Source organism: Vanrija albida, assembly GCF_041260175.1.
Source record: "Vanrija albida strain AlHP1 chromosome Unknown contig_2, whole genome shotgun sequence".
NCBI lineage: Eukaryota > Fungi > Basidiomycota > Tremellomycetes > Trichosporonales > Trichosporonaceae > Vanrija > Vanrija albida.
Genome location: NW_027191421.1, coordinates 3394847 through 3419128, shown reverse-complemented (window position 1 = coordinate 3419128; position 24282 = coordinate 3394847). Strand labels below are relative to the sequence as shown.

The 24282-nt window shown below is 63.1% G+C and overlaps 12 protein-coding genes across 12 annotated transcripts; 5 read left to right on the top strand and 7 right to left on the bottom strand.

The window, feature by feature from the left end:
• Window positions 1–972: 972 nt before the first annotated feature.
• rhp57 (DNA repair protein rhp57) lies at window positions 973–2593 on the top strand (the record flags this gene model as incomplete). The annotated part of the gene is made up of 3 exons (XM_069351610.1): window positions 973–1042; window positions 1084–1372; window positions 1405–2593. 3 exons carry the CDS (start codon window positions 973–975, stop codon window positions 2591–2593), a joined length of 1548 nt encoding a protein of 515 aa, XP_069211996.1.
• A 561-nt stretch (window positions 2594–3154) lies between these two features.
• On the bottom strand, window positions 3155–3601 carry Q8F55_003048 (uncharacterized protein; the record flags this gene model as incomplete). Its single annotated transcript, XM_069351609.1, has 1 exon — window positions 3155–3601. The coding sequence occupies one exon, from the start codon at window positions 3599–3601 to the stop codon at window positions 3155–3157; it is 447 nt and encodes a 148-aa protein (XP_069211995.1).
• An 806-nt stretch (window positions 3602–4407) lies between these two features.
• Q8F55_003047 (uncharacterized protein) lies at window positions 4408–5169 on the bottom strand (the record flags this gene model as incomplete). The annotated part of the gene is made up of 1 exon (XM_069351608.1): window positions 4408–5169. The coding sequence occupies one exon, from the start codon at window positions 5167–5169 to the stop codon at window positions 4408–4410; it is 762 nt and encodes a 253-aa protein (XP_069211994.1).
• Window positions 5170–5558: 389 nt separating this feature from the next.
• On the bottom strand, window positions 5559–6017 carry Q8F55_003046 (uncharacterized protein; the record flags this gene model as incomplete). The annotated part of the gene is made up of 1 exon (XM_069351607.1): window positions 5559–6017. One exon carries the CDS (start codon window positions 6015–6017, stop codon window positions 5559–5561), a length of 459 nt encoding a protein of 152 aa, XP_069211993.1.
• Window positions 6018–6549: 532 nt separating this feature from the next.
• Window positions 6550–7326, bottom strand: Q8F55_003045 (uncharacterized protein; the record flags this gene model as incomplete). Its single annotated transcript, XM_069351606.1, has 1 exon — window positions 6550–7326. One exon carries the CDS (start codon window positions 7324–7326, stop codon window positions 6550–6552), a length of 777 nt encoding a protein of 258 aa, XP_069211992.1.
• A 376-nt stretch (window positions 7327–7702) lies between these two features.
• Q8F55_003044 (uncharacterized protein) lies at window positions 7703–8137 on the bottom strand (the record flags this gene model as incomplete). The annotated part of the gene is made up of 1 exon (XM_069351605.1): window positions 7703–8137. One exon carries the CDS (start codon window positions 8135–8137, stop codon window positions 7703–7705), a length of 435 nt encoding a protein of 144 aa, XP_069211991.1.
• Window positions 8138–8599: 462 nt separating this feature from the next.
• Window positions 8600–10099, bottom strand: RPL3 (60S ribosomal protein uL3; the record flags this gene model as incomplete). Its single annotated transcript, XM_069351604.1, has 2 exons — window positions 8600–9751; window positions 10085–10099. 2 exons carry the CDS (start codon window positions 10097–10099, stop codon window positions 8600–8602), a joined length of 1167 nt encoding a protein of 388 aa, XP_069211990.1.
• A 1548-nt stretch (window positions 10100–11647) lies between these two features.
• TFC4 (transcription factor TFIIIC subunit tfc4) lies at window positions 11648–15400 on the top strand (the record flags this gene model as incomplete). The annotated part of the gene is made up of 14 exons (XM_069351603.1): window positions 11648–11928; window positions 11964–12108; window positions 12147–12412; window positions 12452–13064; window positions 13103–13240; window positions 13276–13366; window positions 13407–13508; window positions 13544–13788; window positions 13827–14036; window positions 14074–14203; window positions 14241–14768; window positions 14818–14942; window positions 15009–15108; window positions 15189–15400. 14 exons carry the CDS (start codon window positions 11648–11650, stop codon window positions 15398–15400), a joined length of 3186 nt encoding a protein of 1061 aa, XP_069211989.1.
• Window positions 15401–17153: 1753 nt separating this feature from the next.
• Window positions 17154–19509, top strand: Q8F55_003041 (uncharacterized protein; the record flags this gene model as incomplete). The annotated part of the gene is made up of 2 exons (XM_069351602.1): window positions 17154–17500; window positions 17595–19509. 2 exons carry the CDS (start codon window positions 17154–17156, stop codon window positions 19507–19509), a joined length of 2262 nt encoding a protein of 753 aa, XP_069211988.1.
• A 614-nt stretch (window positions 19510–20123) lies between these two features.
• Window positions 20124–21708, top strand: Q8F55_003040 (uncharacterized protein; the record flags this gene model as incomplete). The annotated part of the gene is made up of 2 exons (XM_069351601.1): window positions 20124–20558; window positions 20641–21708. 2 exons carry the CDS (start codon window positions 20124–20126, stop codon window positions 21706–21708), a joined length of 1503 nt encoding a protein of 500 aa, XP_069211987.1.
• A 269-nt stretch (window positions 21709–21977) lies between these two features.
• Q8F55_003039 (uncharacterized protein) lies at window positions 21978–23135 on the bottom strand (the record flags this gene model as incomplete). The annotated part of the gene is made up of 3 exons (XM_069351600.1): window positions 21978–22425; window positions 22503–22735; window positions 22878–23135. The coding sequence occupies 3 exons, from the start codon at window positions 23133–23135 to the stop codon at window positions 21978–21980; spliced, it is 939 nt and encodes a 312-aa protein (XP_069211986.1).
• Window positions 23136–23381: 246 nt separating this feature from the next.
• On the top strand, window positions 23382–24026 carry Q8F55_003038 (uncharacterized protein; the record flags this gene model as incomplete). Its single annotated transcript, XM_069351599.1, has 4 exons — window positions 23382–23410; window positions 23448–23579; window positions 23623–23902; window positions 23937–24026. 4 exons carry the CDS (start codon window positions 23382–23384, stop codon window positions 24024–24026), a joined length of 531 nt encoding a protein of 176 aa, XP_069211985.1.
• Window positions 24027–24282: the final 256 nt, after the last annotated feature.

The window sequence follows — 24282 nt, the reverse complement described above, 5'->3', positions numbered from 1 at the left end:
ATTCACCGAGCGGCGCGCTGCGTGGCCCCGACGGCTCGCCCGCTCGCCCAGTGAGCGTCTGTGAACGCCGTCCCGAGCCCTGGTGCGAGAAGCCGTCGCTGTCGTGACCATCATCCTCGGCCCTTGGTGCGAGGCGGCTGATCGAGTCGAGCCAGCCCTTGCACACTGTCGGCTATGTCGTGCTCACGATAATGGCCGCTGACTGCTTTGGCAATTGCCGAGGAGTGGGTTTGTGTGCCCCGTCGGCGATGGTGAACAGAGCCGTCTGGGCGCGTGAAGGGCGTGGGAGACGGTGATGGAGGGCCACGTCTGAGCACTGGGTTCTGTCGGTGGACCGAGCAAGCTCTTTCTTGCCTTGTGAGCAGAGAGACGAGGGGGAGAGACCGACGAGAGCCATGACGATAAGATATAGCGGGGAGGGGTGAGGACCCTCGCGGCACCACCTCCCGCTGTGCACTACTGCCACGTCTCGTGACGACATGCAGACTGGCGTACACTGGGTCACTAGGCTGATGCAGGGCTGGGCAGGCCTCGAGATGGGCACAGCAGGCGCCAGCACTCCCAGCTGACCGCTGGACGGTCGGAGCACTGTGGCTTCCTCGCCGGCAACGAGGAGCGGAAAGTGCCCCCTTGTGCCCTTGTAGGCCCTACCGCTGGAGCAGTGAGAACAAAACACGCTTTCTCTCGTCTATCCGCCCAACGCAGCAAGGTGCACGCCGCTCAACGAGCCCGTGGAGACGAGCGAGAACACGGCACTGGCACTGACCCCACTCCTTCCCTCCACTCGCCAACTTTTTGCCCAAGCCAGTCCGTGCGCAAAAGTGGAGGTCTGACTGAAATCGGTCGCGTCAGTCGCGTCACCCACCTCGCACTGTTTTGATTTCGTCCACCTTCCTCCTCATCGACCAGACGACGCACCACCCACTCGACCACTCTTGCTCAGCCCCCTCTGAGCATGTAGTGCCAAACCAAATGTCCTTTGCCTCGTTCCCACTCGACACACTCCCCCTCAAGCCAGCCCAATCTGCAGCAGCAAAGCGAGGTGGGTAGCTGTCCGGAGCTCTGACCAGCTAACACGCCCAGCCGGTTTCGCTACCGCCGCCGACGTCCTCCTCCTCCCGCACTCAGATGTCTCGCGCAAGCTCCGCGCCGGCGGGGTCAGCATAGCCACGAGCAACAAGCTCGCACAAGAGGTCATCCACGACGTCGCGACGGCGCTCACGCCCGCGTCCCACCGGCTCACCGAACTGCTGGCCGACGACCTGGAGCAGGTGGAGGACGACGGCTGGATCCGCACGGGCGACCCAGACCTTGACGAGGCGCTCGGCGGCGGGATACATACCGGCGTGCTGACCGAGCTCGTGGGCGAGAGGTGAGCGCCGGAGAGGGCGACGCTGACCCCAGCGCTGCGGGCAAGTCGCACCTCACGTCCACCTTCGCGCTCGCGGCCGGCGTCCCGGGCCTCAGCTCGAACCCGGGCGGCGCGATCGTCCTCACCTCAGAGCGCGTGCTTTCCACCGACCGGCTCGTCGAGCTCGCCCCCGCGCTGCTGGCGCGCGCCGGCGCCGACACGCCCGTGTCCGAGCTCCTCGACAACATCCACACCAGCCGGATCGGGGACATCGACTCGCTCGAGCACACGCTGCAGTTCATCATCCCGCACATGCTCGAGAGCCGGCGTTGGGGGACGCACTCACCGCTCAAGGGCGAGATTGCGACAGACGAGAGGCCCCAGGCCAGAGCGCCTGGGCAAAAACCAATACGCGTCCTTGTCATTGACAGCATCACAGCGCTCCTCCGCGGCGAGACGGCCACGTCAGGCGCGGGGTTAGTGCAGCGCTCGCGTCACCTCTGCACCGTCGCGGACCGGCTCAAGGCCCTCGCGGTGGAGTACGAGCTCGCGGTTGTCGTCGTCAACCAGGTTTCGGACGTCTTCTTCGACCGCCTCGACCGGCCGCTGCCGCCGTCGCACTCGGCCTCGTCGCAGGCCTCGGCGGTAGACGAAGGTCCCGACCAGCCCCTCCCACCCATGCTGTATGCGACGCAGGCGCGCCTGTTCTCTGGCCAGAGCCCCGGCGTGGCGAAGGAAGCAAGCCTCGGCATCGTGTGGGCCAACGCCGTCAACGTGCGCGTGATGCTTGCGCGAACGGGCCGGCGGCGAAAACTGGCCGCAGACGACATCCTGCACGGCAAGAAGCGCAAGACGGACGCGGGGGCAACCGTGCCACTTGGCCTCGAGTTTGACGACAAGCCGGCGCTTGTACGCCGCCTGCACGTCGTCTTTTCGCCGTTCTCCTCGCCCGGGACGCTCGACTACGTGATCATGCCGTCTGGGATCCACTCGTTACCCGGCACGTTCAAGCCCATGACCCTGGGTCCAGCGCTGCGGCGGCGCGACATGAGACTTCTCGCCAAGCTCGGAGAACAACCGGACGAGGCGGAGCCCGCGGCGCCCGTGCAAACCCAGCCGGTCGCGGAAGACGTCGCTGACGAGGTGGAGGTGTATGACGACCTGGGCGACCTGCCGCCAGAGTTTTGGGAGGGCGGCGACATTCCCAGCGACGACCCTGTGGCGGTCGGTGTCGTGGAGTAGATGTAGACTGTGTTGTGGTGCTGTTGTACTGGTGTTACGTGCATGAATGGCGATGCGTCGCGTTCTATGGTGACGCCCCCGAACGATGCGCCATGCAGCACACGATTGAGGGCAGGTCTGTCGGCCTCATGGGCAAACACACACGGTACTCACCTCTCAAACCACCAAAAGACACGTCCCGTCCTGCCGAGGGCCAGTCAGGAGGTGGTGCACGGGGGTGGTTTTGAGATCTGAGACAAGTCAGTCGCGTCGCCCTGAGGTTGTTCAGGCGTCACCACGGACAGCATGGCTGTGGCAGGGCTGAGATGGTGCACCAGTATACATGGGCACAGTATATAGCTACATTGACGAAGGGGAGAGGCCATTGTGGGCACTTGGATGTTCGAGGAGTCGTTCGTGACCGCCCGTCTTGAGGCGGCCGTCTTTGGAAACTTGGAATGGGCGAGGAGTGGAGCTACTTGCTTGGCGGAAGTTGATTGATGGGACAGGGGGCTTTGAACTCGAGCAGTCCTGATTCAGTCAGCAACATACGCCGCCTATTCACTTACATGGCCATCACCGCTACCACTTGCGCCAAGGCTCGGTAATATAGTCGAAGTTGTCGTCGGAGTCGAACCTAAGATCCTTGCCCGACTCCTTGAGGTTGAAGCCCTTGTACTTGACGAAGTCATCGATGTACGTCAGGAGGTGCTCCCTCTCGGTGGAATCGATATCGAGAGTGAGCTTGTTTGTCCCGAGGATGAAGCGCTTGACAGCGGCGAAGACGCCGAAGATCTCGAGCTCCTTGCCCGTGGACACGGCGATGGTGACCTCCGCCTCAAATATATCGAGGAGATCGTCCAGAGGATTGAGGACCTCCTCAGGGTAGCCTCTGATGTACCAAGCCTTCTTCAGGTCGAGTGTACCGGCCTCCACCTGGGCCACCTGCTCGTCGCGCCAAGCGCGAAAGCGCAGTGTGGGGCGCTTCGGCTTCGTGTCCTTCGGCTCGGTCGTCTCAGACCGCTTCATCCCCGACCGCCGAGGCGCCCGCGCCCCGGTGCTCTTGCGGGCCGTCCACTTGAACTTCTTGGGCTGCGGGGCGTCCTCTTGGTGGGCCGGCTGGTGGGCCGGTTGAGCAGGATCGGAGCCTTCGCCAAGGGTGTGAGTTGGTATGGTGGACGTTGGGGTTCGGTTGTGGGTAGCAGCGGATGATAGAGACCAAGGTGATGGGTGGGCTGGTGGGTGCGGCAGTGGGATGTGAAGGTGAGATGAGAGCTGAGGGTAGAAGAAAGAGGGAGAGGTCAATGAGGACGACGACGAGAGTGAGTTGGATGAGTTGCAATCTTAAGTACGCGGGTGTGCCAGGCAAGGAGGATCGTCGGTGACCCGACCGTCGCCCGTCCTTGTCTTCCTCGCCTTCCCTCGTCTTCCTCACTGCAACGTGTGTTAGGGTCTCTGGAATCGTCACCAGAGGAGCTCCACTGCTAACAGAATGTACCAGTATACATGGTAACAGTTTCATAGCTACATGTGTGAGTGGGATGAAATGACAGAGGTGTCGGCACGCGCTGAGTGTTCGAGAAGTCGGTCGTGGGCGCGACTCTTTTGAGGTGTGTAGCCCGTTCGCCTACGAGTGTGGCACCTTGCAATACTCCATCGAGTCTCATGTTGGTTCTATTCTACAAGTGCAGATGTACATATGTCCGGACCAATCATTGTCGGCGTGTTGAGTGTTCGTCGTGTTGTTCTCGTGCATGTTTCGAATCGCCTTGCTTTTGTGTCTACCTGCATCTTGCTCCGTCAGCCCGCGCCACCCCGTTCACTCACCATCCGCCTCACCACTCCCGCCACTTCTCCATCACAGACGCCGCCGGGGCCCCAAGCTCCTTCTCCAGGTCACCGACGTGCACTCCCGCATCCTCGATCACCTCGTCAATGTACTTGAGGAGGAGGTCGCTCTCCCTGGCCCTGACGTACTTCTTGAGGTCGTTGATAGAGAGGACGACCTTCTTGACGACGACGCAGAGGCAGAGAACCTGCAGGCCTTCGTGGGTACTCATCGCCGCCGCGACGTCAGACTCGAACTCGGTACAGATGTCGTCCAGGGGGTCAAGGAATGCGTCAGGCCAGCACCTCGTGGCGTACCCGAGACTCGCGTCGAGCTTGCCGGCCACCATCTTCTCGGCTTCCTTGGCGCGGCGGGCGCGCCATTGGATCGTGGGGCGGCGCGGAGAGGGGGCTGCCGCATGCTCGCTGTAGTTGTTTGGCGTGGCGTGCTCGTTTGGCGACATCGACGTGGGGTGCTCACTAGACGTGCTCGACGGTGTGTGCTCGCTCGCGGTGCTCGATGCCGTGGGCTGGGTGTCGGTGCTAGGGGTCGTGGGCTCGTTGGAGGTCGCGTGCTCTCTGTGAGTGCTCGGCGTGCTAGGGGTCGCGTGCTCTCTGAGGGCGATCGGCGTCGTGTCGTCGGGCGCGATGGTGGGGGCTGCAGGTTCACTGATCTCGATTGGAGTCTCTGGAACCTTGCGGGAAGGCGGCTTCTTGTACGCGCTGCTCGCAGCCTTCCTCTCCTTCGGCTGCGTCTCCCAGCGGGGCATGGTGTGGTGACGATATGGAGGCAGTGGGAGGTGGGGAAGACGGTCAAGTAAAAGTAGGGTGGTGATGAGGTTGGAGCACAGCTGTTGGTGAGTTTTGACGGAGAAGAGTGTGACGATACGAAAGTGTGGAGAGGACGTGGGTTAGTGGGGGGGACCGACGCGTTTGTCTTCCTCGCGTTGCTTGTTGACGGATCAGCATGATCGCCCTTCTCTTCTGCCGACCCTGACAGTGCTATCCTTTGCGACTGCATTGACTACCGGGGGATTCTTCTCTGTATCTACAACGCAATGTCCTCAATGTCCGATTGATGGTGTGGCCGTCCGAGTGGCGGAATGGTATGAAATGCTAGAGGGGTGGCGAAGCGCGGCGCGTCCTATGTACATACGGGCTACCAGTTGCGCCAGTGGTCGGCAAGGCAGTCGCACTCGAACTCGGCGTTGAGGCGGTTGATATCGACACCGGCGTACTTGATATAGTTGTCGATAAACTCGAGAAGGTCTTCGCGCTCGCCGGTCTCGATCCAGATCTCGAGCTCATTGAGCTTGTTCAGCGCGAGGACGAGCTTCTTGACCGCGTAACGGATCTCTTCGAAGCAGCGCTCGTCGGTCGTCTCCTCGGTCGCCGACACGATGCGGGCCTCAAACTGGCCGAGAAGGGTGTCAAGCGGGTCGAGGAACTCGTCGGGCTTGAGGTCGTCGTGTGGACCGTCTCGGCACTCGCGCCAGTGCGTCGAAGGGCGGGTGGGCTTGCTTGGGGGCTGGGGCTCGAGCTTTGGCTGCACCCCGAGCTGCTTCCTCGGAGCCTTGCCACCCGTGGACTTGCGAGCCGTCTGCTTGGTGCGGGGCATGGTGGGTAGAGCGGGACGACTTGGAGGAAAGGAGGGGCGGTGGAGAGGGGTGTCTGGGGTGATTTGTTTGATGGTAGTTGGGTGAAAGGCAGCGAGAGAAGCGGGGCGAGCGAGAGCGAGTGGGAGGAGTTGAAGTGGGATCCGTTCTGTTGATTGGTGAGCAAGACGGGGACGAGGGGAGATCGGCGGGGCATACGACGACGCGAGCGTGATGTGTCTTCCTCGGTCGACCCCGCCCTGTCTCGTCTTTGACACCTCTGCCGCAGTATGTACTTTCCCTCGCGCCCACGACAAGGAGCTGCGCCGCGGCACGACATGGCCATGGTTCCGAATATGCATACAGGAATTGTCTCCTACAACATCCTATTGTCCTTCCTGTCGAGCTGTCGTTCCGTATCGGCGGGTTCGTGGCCGAGAGTTTGTTGAATGCTGCACATTTAAGTGGGCGACTTAGGTGGAATCTTGCAACGACGCTGGAGGAAGGGCTTTGGTTGAGTCAGCGACGTCTCATGTGCCGATCCCCGCGCGTACCCTACCACTCGCGCCACTTGTCCACGACCGCCGCGAAGTCCACCTCCTCGGCGTCGACGCCGGCGTTGGAAACGACTTGCTCGAGATAGTCGCGGATGCTCCTCATCTCCCTCGAACCGCAGGGGAACTTGGGGTTGCGGAGCCTATTGATCGCGAGCACGACCTTCTTGATGGCCCTCCGGACGGACGCCTTGGACTTGAGAGCGTAGACGATCTTCGCCGCAGCTGTGACCTCGCGCTCGTAGGTGCGCAGGTCCAGGTCGAGGAGTGCGAGGAACCAGTGGGGAAAGAGTTTGTCGAGCTGGGCGTCCTTCGGGTTGATCCTCTTCTTCCTGATGCCCTCGTCCTCGTCGCTGCGCAACATGAGCCAGCGGGTGGACGGGCGGGAGTGCTTGAGCGCCTTCTTGCGGTACTTCTCGGCGGCAGCGATCGCCTCGTCGTCGTCGTCATCATCCGAATCCGGAGGGTCCGGCCACCCCAGCACCGGGATCACCACCTCCACGATCTTCTTCTTCTTCTCCTCCTCGTCCTCCACCTCGTCTTCCTCCTTCACCTCCTCTTCCTCAGTCTCAGCCTCACCCTCCACCTCCAGGAGGGCCTCGTCTTCGGCCTCGGTGGCGTCCTGCTCTGAGGGGGCGGGGCTCGGGGTAGTCTTCTTGGCGGTAGGCTTGTGGGGGGTAGGCTTCTTAGGGGTAGGCTTCTTGGGGGTGGCAGACTTGCGGGCGCGGGTGGTCTTCGACTCGTAGGTCTTGGCCTTGGTGGTGCGGGCGGGGGGCATGGTAACGGTGTGGATGACGAACGGTGTGGGTTGACAGTGGCTAGGTGGGGTGGGCGAGGAGAGCTCGTGAGACTGTGTGACGGGGGGATGAGGTCGAGGGAAGGTGGGGTAGCGAGTGAAGAAGATGGAGAGAGTGAGGAGGATGGAGAGCGAGGAGAGCGAGGTGCGACTCGTACCTGCTTTAAATGTACGACGCAGGCTACTGTAACCCGCTTGCCACCTTCCTCGTCTTCCTCGTCTTCCCTCGTCTCGAGTTGCGACGACCAACTGAGTGCCGGCTGCCACCCACAACCAACTGCCACACGCATTTGCCCCCGTTGTTTATGCTGGTGGACCCCCGGTCCAGTCACCCAGATACATCCTCTACGACCCGCGTCTACCAGTCGCGCCACTCGTCGGTGAGCTCGCCCGACCCAAAGCCCAGCTCGCGGCCCATGTCGTCGACCTTGACGCCGCGCGCCTCGATAACCTGCTCGAGGTACTCGCACAGCCGCTCGCGCTCCCCGGTCTCGATGTACGCGCCCTCGCCCTGCTCGTTGAGGTCGTTGAGCGCGGTGACGGCCTTCTCGACGGCGGCGTAGATGGCGGCGTAGGAAGCCGGCCCCGAGCCCGACGCGGACGCGGCGGCGACCTCGGCCTCGTAGGCCGCCTCGATCGGCTCGAGCGGGTCGAGGAACGCGTCGGGGAAGAGGTTCGCCAGGAACGCCTCGTCGGCCGGCGTGCGGCCAGCCGCGACGTCGGCCGCCTCCTCGTCCCGTCCCGTGCGCCAGTCCGCCGAGGGCCGCACGATGGGCGCTGTGTCTACTGACATGGTGGTGTAGTGGTGGTGCTGGTGGCGGTGGTGGTGGTGTTGGCGTCGAGGTGAAGTGGGCGTTGTTGCGAAAGCGCCAAGAGACGGCAAGACAAGAGCGGTAATTAGACGACGGCAAGCGCGGCAAGGTCAGACTGGCCGCGGGACGTGACGCCACGGCCCGTTTGGCCGCCAAAGGTCGTGTCTTGAACGTGTGTCGAAGCGCCTGTCGAAGCGCTCGCATTCGAGACGCGACAGAAGGCCAGCTTGGCCGGCGACGTAATACGTACACTTCTAGAATGGCGAGTCCGTCACGTGCAGCATGCAAACGTCTTGGCGTCCACAACCAGCCAGACTCTGGTCAGTGACAATGTCGCCTAGACCACGCCCCCAGCGCCTGCCCCAACAATGCTATGCACCCATGTTGCATCGGTGTAAGAATGTACAGGTAACCGCCGACTCTCCCTAACAAGACGCAGACACTTAAGCCTTGATCTTGAGCTGGCCAAGGAACTGGGCCTTCTCCTCGGGGGTCTGGTACTTGCCGTGGCCGAGGATGGACGAGGTGTCGATGAACTTGAGCTGGATCTTCTCAAGGTGGGCACGCGAGGTGTGGACACGGAGGGCCTTGCGGAGGGTGAGGACACGCTTCTTGGTACCGGGGAGGGCGCCCTTGACGAGAAGGAAGTCGTTCTTGACGTCGGGGTAGTGCGACCAGCCGCCGAGAGGGTTGATGGTCTTCTCGGTGAGGTCGAACTCGGTCGAGCCCGACTTGGGGTCCGAGCCGTTCGAGATGCGGTAGATCTTGTGGTTGATCGTGGTACGGCGGTGGTAACCGTCCTGACCCGAGCGAGCAACCGAGAACATGACCTTCGAAGGGTGCCAAGCACCGATACAGGCGACCTTGCGGAGACCACGGTGGGTCTTGCGGGGAAGACGGGTCACGCCCCAACGGGAGATGACACCGGCGTAACCCTTACCCTTGGTAACACCGATAACGTCGATGCACTCGTCCTGCTCGAAGATCTGGTCGACCGAGACGGTCTTCTCGAAGTGAGACTTGGCGAACTCGACCTTGTCGGCAATCGAGCCACCGTTGACCTGGACCTCGGCGAGGTGGGCCTTCTTCTGCTTGAGGCCGGTGAGGGAGAGCTGGGTGTGGACGAGGACGCGGACAACCGAAGCGTACTTCTTGATGCGCTCGAGCTCGCGGGCAACCGAAGCGCCGTTGTTCTCGGCGTGCTTCTTGGCGTAACGGGTGAAGGCCTTCTTCTTGGACTTGTACCAGTTCTTGTAGAAGCGACGCTTGACCTCGTCGGAGAGGTGCTCGGCCCAGACGGTGGTGAGCGAACGGAGACCGCGGGGGGTCTCGACGTAGCCGACAACACCGACAACGACGACGGGGGGAGTCTCGACGACGGTGGCGGCCTCAACGACCTCACGCTTGTGCATCTTCGAGCCGGGGCGGTCGAGGTCACGGACAACGTGGGTCATGCCGGCCTTGTAGCCAAGGGTGGCAGTGAGGTGGACCGGCTTCTTGGGGTCATCCTTGGGGAACGACTTGATGTAACCGCGGTGCTTGGCGGCACGCTTGCGGGGAAGGAAGGCAAGCGAACCCGAACGAGGCTCCTCGTACTGGGCAAGTGTTAGCAGGTTGCAGCTGTGGTCCGTGTCTCGTGCGCCATCGATCCCTCCTTGTCCGCTCGCTGGTCGTATGCTCGCTCAAATCTGCGCTCAAATCTGCCGCCAGAGTCGTCGCCGTCGATGGAACGGCCTGAAGCGCACAGAGAAGGGTCGCTCTGAGTCGATCCAAGGTCACACCTCCATCGCCAGGCTCCTCCCCTTGCCATGTCTAGGCCTCCCAAAATCTTCGAGAGGGCGAGCAGCGTTGAGCGAGTCGAGCGAGACGGCGAGAGCGAGCGCGGAGGGACCGGTGTGCACGAGCGCTGGAGTGAGCCTGCTACGCACCTTGCGGTGAGACATCTTTTTTGAAGTTTTGAAGGATGGAGAACACACTCGACGTCGAGAAGTGCAATGGTAACGAGCGAGCGAGCGAGCGAGCGGAGGCGGCAGCAGCAGCAGCAGGAGGCGGGCGCTGGACTGGCTGGCGGGCGAGCAATCCTGCAGCATCCCCTCGCACCCAGCCAGGGTCATACTCGACTTCTCTACCAGTCAACCACAGCCAACCAGACTTCTTTGGTGCGAGCGGGATCAGAACGGGAGCAAATGGACCCTGCCTCGGACGCTGTCGGAGATAAAATATGGGCCGACAGTTTCGACTTGAGAGGGTAGACGCCTTTCAGAATTAGTCGTGCTGGCCCTTATTTGTGTGAATTTGTCCAGCTTGGAGATAGGCCTGCATAGCATCTCGAGACAGACGAGCGAGCACGCGCTGCACTCGCAACACCGGGTTCTCCAATTCTCCGCCTGGAGCAAGTATCCGTTCTGGCGCGACGACGGTGTATGTACATGGGCGACGGGAGACGTTACATTCATAGACAGCATGGGCCTGCAGCCTGCACATCTGGCTGTTGCCCGCGCTTCACATCTGCCACTCGTTCGGTGCTCGTCCACCATCACAGCCACATGCCAGCTACCACCATCATGCCAGCGCCCGCCTCCCGGCCCCTCTGAACCTTGCACCGAGCCTGCCCTGGCCACTGCTCCAGAAATGACATTCATACCCTCACTACTCGACATGATCAGTCCAAGCGCGCGTCCGTTACAACTGTGGTTCATCAGCGTCTGCTCTCGTCGCCGCCATCGCAACAGCCACGCCGCGGTCGAGTTCCTCAGGGTAACTATGAAAAGGTCCCTCTTGGCTCGGAAACGACGGCGCCCCCCCCATGTCCGCGCCGACCAAGACGGTCGTGCGGGAAGGTTGCAGCCGCCTAGGAGCTTTGCTCCCCCGGCTGGGTATAATGGGATAAATTTTCGTCTTTGGAACGGCGGCGTGGCTGCTGGGTCGTGGCTGGTGTCGGAGCTGCACTCACTGCTTGCTATACTATCGTCGCGGGTTGAGAGATGGAGAATGAACAAGAAGTGCGAGCAAAAGTCAACGGCCGGTTGCAGGTGTGATGCTGGGTGCGAATTGGTGCGAAGTTTGGTGCTGACGTAAGCGATGAAGTCATTTCCCGAGGCAGCAATGTCAACAAAGCCAGTTGAGTGGAGGAGGCATTGAACAGGGGGCTGTGGGGGTAAGCTTCATGCATAGGACGTGTGCATGAGCGACGAGACACTTGGGTTCCATGCAGAGACCAGAGGGAAAGGAGAATGGAGAGTGCGTCTTTGGGACCTGAGAGAATGCGCGTTGTGGACCAGAGGTCGCCTTGGAACTGCGACTGATGTCAGGACCTCCACTTCCTTCCTCCACTTCTTTCAATCCGCAACATCCATCTCGCGCTCTCAGCTTTGGGCCACACACCTTGACGGATCCCAACGAGCTCCCTACCCTCACAAGTCGGGGCTTGGGAGGCTCAGCTCATCAGCTCTTCCCTTTAATTCTATCCATCTCACCCGGCGACCGTGGCCATGTCGGGATTCATCGACGCCGAGGCTTCAGGCTCGCAGGCCGAGGCGTACATGGACGTCGACTTGGACAATCAGATCCAGGACCACAGCTTGGACCAAGATGAGGATGGCGACGACTACAGCGACAACGGCGCCATGTCGAGCGACAATGGAGACGACGGCAGTGACGACGAGTATGTCGACGAGCCAGACGACGACGCCGACAGAGATGAGGGTGCCGCCGCGGCCGCCGAGCCAGATCCTGAGCCTGCTCCTCCCCAGGTGGACGACGTTCTCTTCCAGTAGGTGCTGAGCATGGGCTTGTGCTTACATTCAGGCGTATCGCGGGCTATGTTTCGGCGCCCCCACCAACCGAAGGGACCGAGGGCCAAGGTGGTGTCGGGGGCACCTCGTTCCAGAATGACCTGGCCGCGCTCGATGAGGAGGAGCTGCCTCAGACGTCGAAGAAACCGCGTCGGAGGGTGGGTGAACGCTGCAAGATTCGAGCTGACCCATACAGGTGCACCGCGCCCACCGACCAACGTACGAGGTCCAGCAGATGCTCGGTCGCGCCAACATGGCATACATTATGGAGCAGCGGGGCGAGGCGGTGGACCTATTCCTCGAAGTCATCCGTCACGACTCGCAGGTACAAGCCGCATGGACGACTCTTGCATCGATATACGAAGAGATGGGAGAACACGAGATGAGCAGACAGATGCGCTTCTGTGCTGCCCACATCGAGGAGGACATTGGCCAATGGAGGGAGCTGGCAGAGGAGTTCAGGTGGGTCGCGCTTTGTTGAAGGCACCTGACCCACGGCAGGGTCGATGGGAACGAGAACCAGTCACTCTACTGTCTCCGAAAGGCGCTCAAGATCGATCCGTCGAGCTTGGATATTCTGTGGCAACTGGCCACTGTCTACCGCCAGCTCAATAAGGACAAGAAGGCCATCGATGTCTACAAGAAGATCCACCGCATCGAGCCGGCGTTCTTGCGCGACTTCAACATGCTCATGGACATTCATCCGCTCATCCACGAGGCCAAGCAGTTTGTGTTCGGCAGCAACGTGTTTGGCGACGCCTTCTTGTTCCACTTTGCCGCCTTCAGCTCACCAGAGGACCAACGTCCCGGCTCAGATCAGAACACGATGCAGCTCGAGCACATTGTCGTGTATGTCGACTACCTCTTGCTCTCTGGCGACGTCGAAAGTGCAGTCAGCACTATCCACCGCGGCCAGCGATGGATCCAGGGCCGCAAGAACCAGAAGGGCTGGGACGCGATCGACGACGACAGCGAGTACGAGCCGCCCAAGGAGGCCGACGAAGAGGACGTTGACGGCGTCGAGGGGCCCAGCGGAGGCTATCACCTGGACACGCAGCTCCGGTACCGCCTTGCCCTGTCTCGTCTCCGCCTTGGTCAGGACACTGACGCGATGGTAGGTGGAGTTCGCATGTTCTTGCGCTTACCCGCCAGGTGCATATCAACGAGATCTTGGAGCTGGATGCCCTGATCCACTCTACGATGTTCAAGGAGCTTGGTGACGCCCTGATGAAGCGCGAGCTGTGGGAGTCGGCCATTGAGTTCTGGGCATCATTGCATGACCGTGTCGGGGTAGGTCCGTGCAGACTACAAGCTCTAACAACCAGGTGGACGACGAGCCGGCCGTCATCTTCAAGCTGGGTCTCTGTCAACACAACCTGCAACGCTATGATGCTGCCTTGGAGAGTCTCCGATGGGGTAGGTGTTCGGCTTCTGAGGATAAAGCTCACCACTCCAGTCGTCGAGATGGACAAGTCCAACACGGAGGCCCGCATGGCGCTTGCCAGGGTCCTCGAAGACATGGGACAGAAAGACGAGGCCTACGAGATTGTCACTGAACGTGAGTTGCGAGGAGCAGGCCCAGCTAACGAGTAGTCACTCGTATGCGCGAGACCCGCGGAGGTCCCAAGGGTGACCGTCCGCCGGCAGAACGCAAGGCGACCAAGATCTCGCTACAGCAGCAGATGGCGGACACGATGAAGCGCTTGTTCCAGGACGCGGAGCTCGCTGAACAGCAATTGAACGAAGGCGAACCATGGGCCTTGGAGGCCTTCACTGAGGCTGCCGATAGGATGATCGAGACCTTCCGCCTGGCCAAGAGCAACTTCTCGAAGAATAGGGTGAGTGGACTTTGCGCCGTTCGCATGCTCATTACCAGGGTGTTACCCGAGTCATCACGAACCGTAAGAAGGGGTCGAAGAGCAACATCGACTCCGAGGTCATGGATATGCAGGATCGATTGGAGCGCACGCTTGGCTTCAACGAAGAGCACGACAAGCCCATTGAAGGCAAGCTCGAGTATGCCATCCGCCGTCAGGAGGACTTCTACGGCATCAAGTCGGAGGACTGGCTCGCCATCACGGTCAAGGTATGTCTCTTGCAACGGCATCGAGGCTGACGGTCAGTACTGCTGTGTGCTCATGAGCAAGGACCGAAAGAGCACGGTGTACGCCATGGGCATTCTGGATCACGTCGTATGGTCTGGTCCCTTCAACAGCCGCCGCTGCGAGGTTGCGCTGAGGCTGACCATCATTGGTGAGTGCCCCGATGAGTGCCCCGTGTTGACAACCAGCCTGCGCAATGAGGCTTGGGGCGTACGACGCTATTGTCGACAACTGCAAGCGGTTGTCTCAGTTGCACCAATTCAGGCCCGAGCCCTTGCTGTTGATGCTGTCTGCGATGGGCGGAGGTTACAAGCAGCAATCGAGCTGGCAGAACCTGGCCCTGCAAAAGTACCTTCACCGTGAATTGCGAATTTATGACGAGGCGGTATGTGGCGTCAAGCTTCGTTACAACGGACGCGTGAAGCGCTGGGCGCAGATCCAAACTACGGGACAGTCACGGCGACTGGGCGACTTTGTCGACATCGACGAAGAGGTCGATGAGGCGGCTGGCAACTCGCAACCATGGAGGCCGGCCACGCAGGAAGTGGATGAGGACGACGAGGCCGACGAGGACGCCGACGTGGACGACGCTCCCGCCGATGCATCTGGGGTGGTCGACGAGACTGAAATCCCCAAGCCAACCAAGCACTCGCCCGTCTTCAACGCGCTGTATGGACAGAATATGCTCACTGCCAAGAGCTATCAGAGCGCCTTGTGTGAGTTCCCACCATACCAGCCCGCTCTGTTCCCAACTGATCGCCACAGTCTATTTTCTCCGAGCATACGAAGTCAACGAATACGACCCGCTATTGTGCTTGCTGATTGCTCAAGCCTTCTTTGGGCGAGCCTTGGTGCGCCAATCTGACAACCGAAACTACCAGATCGCGCAGGTAAGGTTGCTGGTTGTCAATCTGGCAACTTGGGAACGACCGCCATTTCTGATAATCCATTCCCAGGGCCTCGCGTTCCTAGCACGGTACCGTAAGCTGAGCCCGCAAGACGTTGGGTCGCAAGAAGAGGTTGAATACAACTATGGCCGTGCCTTTCACGGATTGGGTGAGCATGCCGCTAGATGCCGACAACGGGACTGGGAAATGACGACGATGGGTGGAGTTGAAACTGACACGACTCCACAGGCATCTCGCACCTCGCAGTGAAACACTACGAAACGGTGCTTGAATCAGTGCGGTCCCGAGTTGCCGACGAGGAGGACGCCGAGGAGGCTAAGCGTCTGCGTGACAGCTCTCTGGGACGGGAGGCGGCGCACAACCTCGTGCTCATCTACAGCTCGTCTGCGTCGTGGGAGCTAGTGCAAAATGTGTCGGACGAGTGGCTTGCGTTGACCTAGTCGGGTTGGGGATTGGACCAGTAATATTGTAATGTAACTGTATATGTTTGTCGGGTGCAACAGGATGCAACCGAAGTGATCTCAATGGGTGGTGCGAGGGTGGTCGCTGTGTGCTGTTGGGCCGACGGGATGCAGCAGGGCTGTGGGCAGTGCGTGCGGTGGGTGGTGTAAGTGCCTGTTGTTTTGGTACTTGGACGAGTTAGGGTGGGTGGATGTGAAACGTGCAGGCACTGGGCCGGCGTGGTCCAGGCCGGCGAGGCGAGTCGGGTTGGCACCGGGGGCTCTGAGTAGGATCCGTCGGGGATGAGCAGCCGCAGGGTTGCATTACTGCGGTGGTGGTGCTAGGTTTAGGGGAGGGTGTGCATGCAGCAGCAGCAGCAGGAGCTGCGTGACCTACTCCGCCTCCTGGCGCCGAAACTGCTCCGCAAACGCCAACCCCGCACCCGCAAACATCAGCCCCGTGAACAGAGTAGGCCCGAGGCGCTAGGCAGCGTTCCGAGAGGCGACTAAGCGTTGCTGGAAGCGGAAGCCGGAAGGCAGGCACTCCCGACGAAACGTGGGGGCGGTGGGCAGGACGCCGCGCGCCGCCAGCTAAGCAGCGCAGCGGCGATTGGGTTCCCCCCCGGCGCGTGATAACTCTGCGCGCGATCTGGGCTTGAAGGCTGGCGCTGGGCCAGACCAGAGACAGGGAGGCGACGGTGGGCGGGGGTGCACCATGCGGGCGTAGAGCTGCTCGCGCTCGCTGCTCTGCTCCTCCGTCGTCAGGAGGAATGCTCGCCAGAGCCATGCCGGCAGCTGGTTGTTGTGCCGGCCCAGGGATGTTTGCGTTCCTCGCCCAGCCGTCTGAGGTCGGTCGGTGGCCACCTGATGTCTCGCGGTGCAGGCTGCAGGCGGCAGGCCCATCGTGTGACCCTCGTCCGTGGAGGCACCGACGACAGCAGCGACAACACACCTGCTACATTCGACAGTAGAGTTCCTGGCACAGGCCCAGCTCCACCCCAGAATCTTGTTGCTCGCCCTCGCGCTCGCCGCAGCACTCGTCTGCGTGCCTCGTCAATTTGTCGCTCTGCCCAACGCAACGCTGCGCTCGTCGCCCTCCCTGCTGCGGCTGCTGCTCCTGTGGACGATCGTCGACGCTCTGCCATCCCACGGTAACAAGGCCCGGACGCCTGAAGGAGACACGGAGGAGACACCGCCTCGCCTGTCCGCCCGTCGTCGCCAGTCGACCGACATTGCCTCGCCACAACATTGCGCTCGCTCGCTTTGCACTCTCCACAATCCTCACAACACACTTGCTCCTCGCTGCGACTCTTGTTACGACTCGACACCACCGACGCCGACAGCGACTCTTCCCCTCGACTCTGCACGGCCGGCTCGACGCGCCCAACGACCTCCGGCCGAACTCGCCCCCGCCCCCTCCCCCCGCCCCTCGCGCCCGCCTGCGCCGACCTTCCTTCGCCCGACTCTGCCAGTGCGTATTGACATGCTACTCTGTCGCCTCTTTTCCGTTCCAGGCCTGGGCGCGCTCGCTGGGCGGCAGTGGCTCAATAGGGCACGCCGGTGGCGCCGAATGTCGGCGCCGGGCGCCCATCAGGGTGGACACTGCGGTGGCGGCATTGATCGCCCTTTGCATGTCATGGTCGCTCAATGCTCCGCTCCTTGGCACCGCTCGACTTCATCCCCAGCTCGATGCGATGCCAACACTTGCTAACACCTATACCAGCTCGACGAGCCCAACGGCGCGGCACTCACCATGGCGACGGTCGGCATCGACTACTCGCTGCCACGGCCAGTCGATCTGGACCGATGGCCCAGCAACCCGCCCTCCCTGTCCCACACCACCACGACAGACAACTCTGACGAGCGCACACCGGGAGGGAGCCCAAACCTGTCCACGCCAATGACGCCCCCGCTGTCACTAAAGGAGTTGACACAGGCAGAGGGGGCAAGAGCATACCAGAGGCTAGACGCCCCGGACGCTGCTTTTAACGACAAGCGCTCGAAGCGCATGTCGCTCTCCCGCTCCATGCAGAGCTTGAGGTCCATGGCTAAAGCCCAGGCGGACAAGGCAAGAAAACGCGCCAGCACAATCTCGGAGAGGTGCGTCCTGGGCCAGAGGCCATCGCTGACTTTGTAGACGACCACCACCCCGATCCCAGCCTCCACCAATGCCACCTGTCCCCTCGATTCCCAGGGAGTTCCTCGCAGCGCCGGCATCGACCACCGTCACGCCGCCGCCAGTGGAGCTCAAGCCTGAGGCCAAGGGTTTCAAGGCGCTCTTCAGCAGGTTCAAGGGTAAGAAGGCCAAGCCCGAGCCAGCACTCCCTACGCCAGCGCCTGCCCCTGCCTTCCGTGACGAGTCGTCTGGCGAGCTGCCCAAGACCAAGGCCGAGATCAAGGCCGAGGAGAAGGCCGAGAAGAGAAGAAGTAAGGCGGCCGTCAAGGCCGCCAAGAGACAGTCGCAGTCGGCGGCGCAGGTCTACGCGACGACGTACATGACGACGTCGCAGAGAGCTGCCATGGCACTGGACAAGAGCCTCGACACCGACCAGCTCAAGGTCGAGAAGGTCAACGCGCCGCCGTCGGTGCGTGGCGTCCTGCTCGACATGCAGCGCTCGTCGGCCATCATCGAACGCCGCGCGACCATCCGCCGCCAGAGCCTCCAGTTGGACAATAAGCACGCCAGCTATGTGTCGTCCAAGACGGGGCACAGTGTCGCGGCTCCCACGGCGCCTGCGGCGCGCAGATCGCGCAGAGTGCCAGTGCCGTCCTTCGAGCCCGATGAGAGCGAGCCCATGCCCATGCCTGGCGACCGCCCCGCTCCGATGGATCTCGAGGTGTCACCCGAGGCGGCGGCTGCAGCCAGAGCCGCCGCGCTCGCCCGCCTCGAGGGCAAGCCGGCCCAGCGTACCCCCGTCTCGGAGGACGAGCATGAGCACATCCTTGTGTCCAACCTCGGCCCCCGAAGCAATGACGGGCATTTGCTGCGCGCCATGCCCTCCCTGCAGTCCATCAGCGAGAAGGTCGAGACGAGGGACACTGCACCGCTCCGCACCAAGCAGTCGCTGCGCAAGATCGACACGGTCGACATTCTGAGCGTCAACGCCGCTGCCATTCCCCTGCCGCGCTCGCCGATCATGGACCGCACCGAGCCGGCGACACAGGTGCCCGACCTGAGCGACATTGTGCGCCCCAAGCACACGGCTGCATTGCCTGCTGGCGCCTCGCCTATCACGCGCGGGCTGTGGACGACCGAGCCCGACGAGATGGAGGGCGCAGAGCCCCTCCTTCCCAGCTCGGTGTCGGCCCAGCGTACCTTCAACACGTTTCCTCGCTCTGCCACGGGCCCGACGCTGCGCCGCACCAAGCCGTCGCTGAGGAACCTGCACAAGGCGCCCTTTGACCGCTCGGCCGACGCGACGTCGGACGAGACTCACGACGTTGTCCGCCCGCTCGAGATCCGCATCGCCCCACGCTCGGCGACGTTTGGTCCTTGCTCCAACCTCAACGAGCCGGCGACGCCGAGCTCGTTCGAGCACTCGGTGTCTGAGAACGGCCATGCGTCGAGCGTCGGTTGTGGGTCGACAGTTGACCACCGCTCAGCTGCCGTTAGGCGGTATGGCTCGCTGCTCGGCTACGGGCACGGCGGGACGCCGGAGCGCAACGGGTCGACGGCGACGCACGCCGTCCCCTCGCTTCTGGGCCACGGCTCGAGCCTCGGACACGGCACGAGCATGACTCACAACTCGTTTCTCGACTCGGCGCCGCCGTCGCCCATGACGCCGCGTACGCCGCCCGAATCGCAGGACGAGGAGCCCGAGACGCCGTCGTCCAAGTGGCGCAAGTCGGCGCAGTCGCTCTCGAGACGCTTGAGCACCAAGACTTCGTCGACGAGCCTGAGGACGGCTAGCCTGAGCCGCAAGCTGAGCACGAGGCCCAAGGAGCCGCCTACGAGCTACGACGCGTACGAGGCCAAGCAGCGCGAGATTGCGACGCGCCGCCGCAGCTGCAACGCGACGGTGCACGACAATGCGAGCCTGCAGGCCAAGATCAGCGAGGTGCGCGACAAGGAGGAGGTGCGGGTCGCCGAGACGTTCTTCCTGTCGTAGGTATCGAGCCGGGGGGCGGCCGGGGGCCGAGGAGGAAGGATGTGCCGGGGACTTTGTCGGGACATTGTGCCGGACGTTGTGCTGGACAGTGGCGGGAGAGGCGAGCGTTGTTATAGTCGGACTTGTGCGCGCTGCGCGCATCATCATGGGCTCGACGAGCCAGTATAGTAGTACCATTGCCGCAAGGCCTCATCAGTTTAATGCACAGTATTCATACAGACACATCGTTGTGGGAGCGTGGGGGTGGGTGAGGGTGAGAGCGAGAGCGAGTGCGAGTGGTGAGTGAGTGGTGAGCGGTGCGTGCCTGCGGCCAAGCAGCGCCGCGCCGCGCCGGAGCGCGTGAAGCGAGCGCGCGAAACAGCAGCGCCACGACGGACGAGTCGAGCAGGTCGCACCGGCCTGTGAGAAGACGAGGGAGGAGGGAGGAGCAGCGAGGACGCGCAGCAGCAGCAGCAGTAACAACAACAATAGGCGTCCCACTTTCGCCATCGCGCCTCGCCAATGTCGTCATTGCAACAAGTCGCGCCGGATCCCACCGCGGCTCCCAGTACAAAAGGCGCCCTCGCCACCGCCATCGCCTCCTACTTCTCCACTTCTCACCCACCCACCCCACAATGCCCTGGCCCAGCGGGCGGACAGCGCTCCTGCTCGCGCTCTTCCTCGCCCTCTTCGGCGTCCTCTACTTCCCCGTGCTCACGCCCGCGCCCCCCCAGCGCGCGACGCACGCCGCCCACCCCGCAGCGGGGGGCTACGAGGCGCACCAGGTCGTCTTTGCCCAACCCTCCCCCAAGCGGGTCGCTATCGTCGGCGCGGGCGCGAGCGGGTCCGCCGCAGCGTGGTTCCTCTCGCGCGCGGCGCGCATCGCCGAGGCGCGCGCAGGCAAGGAGCCATTCTCCCTCCTCGCACCAGTTGTGGTGTACGACAAGGAGAGCTACGTCGGAGGGCGGAGCACGGTCGTGTTCGCGCACAACGACAGCTCGGTCGACGCGAGCGAGCTGGGCGCCGCGATCTTCGTGGGCGCGAACCGCAACCTCGTTAATGCGGCCAAGGTGGGTTTGGCGGGGCGGCTTTGGCTCACGCGCGCGCTCGCTTGGGTTGGCGCACGCCCACACGCCCGCTGACGCTCGCTAGCTCTTCAACCTCACCACCTACGAGGTCGACTTTGGCGGCGGCGTCGGCATCTGGGACGGGCGCGAGTTCCTCTTCAAAACCGACGGCACAAAGGGCTGGTGGGGCAAGGTGTGGACGGGCGTCGCGGCCTTGCGCCGCTACGGCGCGCTGTCGCCGTTCCGCCAAGGACGCGCGACGACCGCCCTGCTGCGCAAGTTTAAGCGCCTGTACGAGCCGTCGTGGCTTGGCGCGCGCGGCGCACTCGGCTCGATCGAGGAGTTTGCCCGCACGGTCGAGCTGGGAACCGAGCTCACGAGCGAGAAGGGTGTCGACTGGGCACGCGGGATCAAGCTCACCGACCGCTGGATCGCCGAGATGATCGAGCCGAGCACGCGGGTAAACTACGCGTCCGACCTCGACGTCATCCACGCGCTCGGCGCGTCCGTGTCCCTCGCGACCGACGGCGCCGTCGCCGTCGAGGGCGGCAACTGGCGCATCTTTGACGCCTTCCTCAAGGACGCAAAGGCCGACGTGCGCCTCGACACGGTCGTCACCGACATCGAGCTCGAGGGCGACCAGTTCCGCGTAGTGACGGCCGACACGGCCGACGTCTACGACCAGGTCTTCTTCGCTGCGCCGTGGGCCTCGTCGCCCATCTCGCGCAAGCTCGAAAAGCACTTTGACGAGGCCATCCCCCCGCAGGAGTATGTGCGCCTGCACACGACGTTTGCGACGACCAAGACGAGCCACCCGGACCCGGCATACTTTGGCCTCACGAACGACAGCAGGATCCCGTCGCATGTCTTCACGACGGGCTGGACCGCGCGCGAGGAGGGCACGCCCGACCCGGGCTTCCAGTCCATCTCGTACCAGCGCCACATTGGCGACGAGCGCGTCGTGAAAATCTTCTCGCTCGGGCACATTGACGACGAGCACCTCGAGCGCATCTTTGGCCACAAGCCGTCGTGGGTGCTTCGCAAGGTGTGGGAGAGCTACCCCGTGCTGCGGCCAATAGCGGCGTACGCGCCCGTCGAGCCGATCAAGGGGCTGCACTACCTCGCGTCACTTGAGCCATGGGTCTCGACGTGAGTGACAGCTGGGGGTGCGACTGACGCGCAGGATGGAGACGCAGACGCTGTCGGCGCGCGAGGCGGTGGCCCGCGTCGTCGAGCGCTGGTGGGGGCTCGGGCTGGGCGAGTGTGACGGCGGTGCCGACGCCTGGGACTTTACCTGCAACGCTGGGGCGTGAGGTGGCCCGCTCCGTGTGTATACTTCGACTTCGACTTCGCTCCGTGTAATATAGTAAAAGCGGTCTCCGCTATGGATACATATGTCTAGTGCTGGCGGCCGGCCGCGCTCTACTCCTTGACCGAGTTGACAAAGTCGTACACCAAGTCGACGACCTCCCTCGGCTTCTCAGCATGCACCCAGTGCCCCGCGCCCTCGAGGGTCTCGAGGCGCATGTTGGGAAAGTATGCCTCACAAACGGGGATGTTGTACTTGTTGAGGTACTTGCTCTCCCCGCCCTTGATGAACAGCGCCGGGCCCTCCCACTGCGGCGAGGTGGGCCCCACCGGCGGCGGCGGCGTGTACGGAAAGCGGCCGAGGTTGTCGACCTGGAGCTTGAGCAGGCGGAGCGGGATGCGGAAGTCGATGTGCCCGTCGCTCGTGGCGACCGCGTTGGTGAGGAGGAACTGGCGGATGGAGAGGGCGGGTTCGTACTTGGCCAGAATGGCGTCGGCCGCGCTGCGGGAGGGCGCGCGCGCGTCCTGGATCTCGAGCATGCCGTCGATGTAGGACACGAAGCTGGCGGCGAGCGTCAGCGAGCCGCGCGCGGGGGAGGGCCAAGCGCGAGCTGCAAGAGCCAGCCACGCCGCACTCACTCCGGGCTCAGCTTTGTCGCCGCCGCGCTCATGTCTACGGAAATCAAGCTGCGCACCGGCTTGTTCAAGGCCGCGTTGAGCGCCACCACCATGCTCGCTTTCCCGCCCATGCTGTGCCCCATGAGGTTGACGCGCGCCAGGCCGTGCCGCGCCATGAAGGCGGCGAGGTCGTCGGCCATCGCGGCGTACGTGTGCGGCGTGGCGTGCGGCGACGCGCCGTGGTTGCGGAGGTCCTGGGGTCGGCGGGTCAGCAAGCGGGCGCGGTGAGTCACTGGGCGTCACCGGCAGAGGCTCGGCACTCCTCGGGAGCACTGCTCGTCACCCAGAGGCTGGCAGCGGCTCACGGCTCGCTCCGCTCGCCGCTCGCCCACTCACAACAGTATACACCGGCATCCCGAGCCGCGCCGCAAACGCTTTCGCCAAGCTCCGCCAGTTCTGCTTGGACCCAAACAGCCCATGGGCGATGAGCAGGCTCTGCCCCTCGGCCTCTGGGCGCGGCTTGGGCGGGGGGGTGAGGTCGTACGCGAGCTCGACGGTGGGGTTGGTCGTGGTCGCGTACGCGCGTAGTGCTGGCGGCGGCGGGCGCGAGCGCGCGACGGCGCGGGCGGTGCCCAGCAATCGGGGCGTGGTCATGGTTGTGGAGGAGGAGGAGGTGCGATGGGCGGTGCTGATTACACCCGGGGGCAATTTCACTTCATGACGCTCGCTGGCTGGTGGAGGTGGCGGGCGATGCTGAAACACGCGCAAGAGATCCTGGCGGCGGCGCGGATTGTGGCATCGACGACGATGGACGCTTGAGGCGCCGGGCAGTACTTAAGCCGCGACGCACGCACGCACCGTCTCATCCTTGACTTGACACTCTCCCACCCCACACCCACCATGTCCGCCCCCTCCGTCCCCCACCTCTGGTACGTCGCGCCACCCCCCGCCCCCACTCACACCCAGGCTCGCGCAGTGGGACGCAAACTACAACGCGTACTACTACGTCAACCCCGAGAGGGGGGTGACGCAGTGGGATCCCCCGGCGGTGCACGCCGCCCCGCCCGCATACGACGGCGGCAGCGGGAGCGCCGGCGCGTTCTACGGCGACCAGAAGACCCACGGGTACGACGGCGGGCAGCCAGCAGCAGCACGGGGCACTAGGCGGCGCCGGCGACGGCGAGCGCCGCTTCGGCACGCTCCTCCTCGGCGCGGGCGCGGGCACCCTCGGGCACAAGCTCTTCGCTGGCAAGCCCCAGCAGCAGCAGCACTACCAGCAGCAAGGCTACGGATACCCCCAGCACGGCTACCCCCAGCAGCAGGGGCACCCGTCTAAGCCTGGCGGTATGGGCGTCGGCACGGGCTTCGCGCTTGGCGGTGCTGCGGCCGCGGGCGGGCTGCTGCTTGGCAAGCTTCTCAACGTGAGTGGTTGGGGAGGGCTATGCTGACGGCAAGAACAACTCGCACGGCGGCCACGGCGGCCACGACGGCCACCACGGCCACCACGGCGGCAAGCACGGCAAGCACGGCAAGCACCACCACTAGCGCCAGCCTTCTCCTCTTGGGTTCATGTTGTACCGTCTTGTCTAGTCTATTCTCTCGTCTGGGGTATGCAAACACGATCATGGGTGTGTGCTTGCAGGTGTCCGACGACTCCGGAGGGGTGGCAACATAATGTGTGTGGCGGTGCAGTCATGCTTAATGCGGATAAGGCCTGGCGCGCGACGCGGCTGCGGCGGCGACGACGTGGGCGTGGACGCGTCCACCCGCCGGCGTGGTGGGTGCCCGACACGTCGAGCGC